The sequence below is a fragment of the Gavialis gangeticus genome, unplaced genomic scaffold (assembly GCF_001723915.1).
Source record: "Gavialis gangeticus isolate Ggan-Ray unplaced genomic scaffold, GavGan_comp1, whole genome shotgun sequence".
NCBI classification, from domain to species: domain Eukaryota; kingdom Metazoa; phylum Chordata; order Crocodylia; family Gavialidae; genus Gavialis; species Gavialis gangeticus.
The window spans coordinates 149,468-151,872 of NW_017728967.1; the positions used below are offsets into that span (position 1 = coordinate 149,468).

Sequence of the window (2,405 nt, forward strand, 5' to 3'; positions counted from 1 at the left end):
GGGTGGGGGGCAAGGGGTGGGGCACGCGAGTGTGCAGGCTCCAGGGGGGGAGCGTGCTGGAGGAGGCACCTGCATACGTCACAAGGCGTGCCCCGGCACTGAACCCCCCGGGCTGCTTCCCCGCCAGCACTGACCCATGTTCCAGGTGCCGATGAAGACGGAGATCATGTCGGGCTCGTCCTGGTTGGAGTGCTTGTTCTTCATCAGCTGCAGCAGCTGGCAGAAAGCCTCGCGCTTCTGCAGGGGGACGAGGGGGTGAGGTCATGGGGGGCACAGACCCCCCTTCTAGTGAGGCCTAGAAAGGGGCACAGCTTGTGCTGGGGGAGCTCTCCCATTCCTGTGAGGCAGCCACCTCTGGGGTGGAACACCCTGAAAACCACAGGGCGCCAGCCTGAGTCCCAGCCCCGCTACCCCCGGCTTCAAAACCGCGCCAACTGCCTGGCGCCGGCTGATCAGGGGCAACGCCGAGCTCAGCTAGCCCCACTCACCCGGGCGCTGACAAAGATGAAGTCCTTGCGCTGAGTTTTGTCCTTCTCCTTCTCAAAGACAATGCCCAGCTTGTTCTGCACCCGCTGAGACTTGATCAGCTGCCGGACTGTGGGGAGACGCCGGGCATCAGAGCAAAGCGGGGTCCTCGGGGGCAGCACGGTGCCCTCCCCGCAAGCTTGGGGGGGGCGGGGGACACACCGGGATGGGAGAGGGCTGTAGGTGTGAGCAAACCTGGAGCAAACCCTTGTTTCCTCCCCACCACCATCCCCTGGGCATCATGCACCTCGGGAGGAAGGACCCGGGGTGGCCACGGGCTCTTACTTTTGTCGTGGGTGAAGGTGTTCCAGTCCTCCTGAGAGTCCTTCTGCTTTTTGAGGACCACCAGCTTTCCGCCCTCCACGTCCACGCTCAGCGTGTACTTCTGCGACTTGCCGATCTTGGTGAGGTCTCCCAGTGTCACATCCAGCTTCACCTGGGGCAGGCACAAGGCTGCTCTTGGCCCGGGTGCGCAGGGCACGAGCCCAGGGGCTTCATGCCAGTGCAAGGAGAAGATGCACTGCCCGGGGCTGGTGCACCCCCCTGGTGCCCCTGGGTGTCTGCATCCCTCCATCCCCCCAGCACCACAAACCCGGCCCCGATCCCTGCTGTGCAGTCACCAACTGCCCCCAGTCACGCCCCGAGGCCCCCACCATGTCTCCGACTTCACCCTGGTCCCATGTGGGGACCCAGGGCCTGGTTGCGACCTGACCCTTCACCCCAGCTGACCCTGCCCCTAATGGGGCCCAGACCCAGGCACCAATCTCCTGCTCCTCACCTCGAAGGCTTGGACAGGGATGCTCTTGGCCTTGCGGGACAGGGGCTGAGCCGGGGCCGACTGTGCCGTGGAGCTCATGTCCTGGAGAGCTTTCAGGGCCTGTGGGCAGAGCCGGGCATTAACGCCTCTCCAGAGCTCAAGGGGAGAGAGCCCGGCACCAGGGCAGGGCTCCCAGCCCCTCAGTGTCCGCTCCCACGAGCCCACAGCAGCCTGTATTTTGGAGTCCCGGGCTCATAGCAAAATCCCAAGTCCCAGATGCAGGATGGGGGCTGGCAGAGCCCAGGGTGGAGGTACGGTGTTTGGCAGATGAACCGCTGCCCCCTGCTCAGCTACCAGCAGCATGCAGGGCTGCGATCGACCCGCAGCGGGAGGCAAGGGCAGCTGGGATCCAGCGCTATCGACCCATCGATCATCTGCCTGGCTGTCCCCAGTGGCCCCGTCTGCACTTGGGCTTGCCGAGCTCTGCAAGAGGCGCTGTCGGAGGGTGGCACCCGGGATTTCAGGGCTGCAACCACTGGGGAGCCGGGTGCATCTCATGGTGATGCACCCGGGAAGCTGCAGACTGCGTGCCAGCAGCCAGCTTGGTGGTAGTGCCTGATCCTGCCAGGCTCCCCACTGCCCAGGGAGGCACCGGGGCAGCAGGTACGTATGCACGGGGCGGCGGTGCCTGAGTGAGGCCATTGGCGCCGGACCTGAGAGCGGATTTGCTCTGAGCCCTGCGTTCGGCCAAGTTTAATGCCATCCTTTCCAAGCCTCAGCGAGGCACAGCAGCTTGCAAAGAGGTACGGGGCACATAGCTGCAGCTGCTCAGGGGGCATGTCCAGGGCAGGACTGGCCCCCCAACACGCCAGGGTCCTCAGCACAGCCTGACCCCGACCCAGAGAGGCTCTCTTTGGCCTGAGCCCCCAGTGGGGAGGCTCAATAAAGCCGGCCCCGGGACCCACCTTCCTCTCGATGCTGGACAGCAAATCCTTGAGGATGGACAGCTTCAGCACCAGGCTCTCCAGCTCCTGCTCTCCACTCTGCCCGGGGCTCTGCAGGCACAGCGCCACGCTCAGCCGCGCCGGCGAGATGCAGGCAGCTGCCCCCGCGTCCCCCCCCC

At 65.2% G+C, this 2,405-nt stretch overlaps 1 protein-coding gene across 1 annotated transcript in view; it reads right to left on the reverse strand.

Annotated features, from left to right (window-relative positions):
- INPPL1 (inositol polyphosphate phosphatase like 1) overlaps window positions 1-2,405 on the reverse strand; it is a gene marked incomplete at its 5' end in the record, with an annotated part of 33,317 nt that overhangs the window by 9,640 nt on the left and 21,272 nt on the right. Inside the window, 5 exons of the mRNA XM_019504350.1 lie at window positions 135-237; window positions 489-595; window positions 811-961; window positions 1,304-1,402; window positions 2,248-2,337. Coding sequence (XP_019359895.1) covers window positions 135-237; window positions 489-595; window positions 811-961; window positions 1,304-1,402; window positions 2,248-2,337 — 550 coding nt within the window. The remainder of the gene's footprint in view (window positions 1-134; window positions 238-488; window positions 596-810; window positions 962-1,303; window positions 1,403-2,247; window positions 2,338-2,405) is intronic.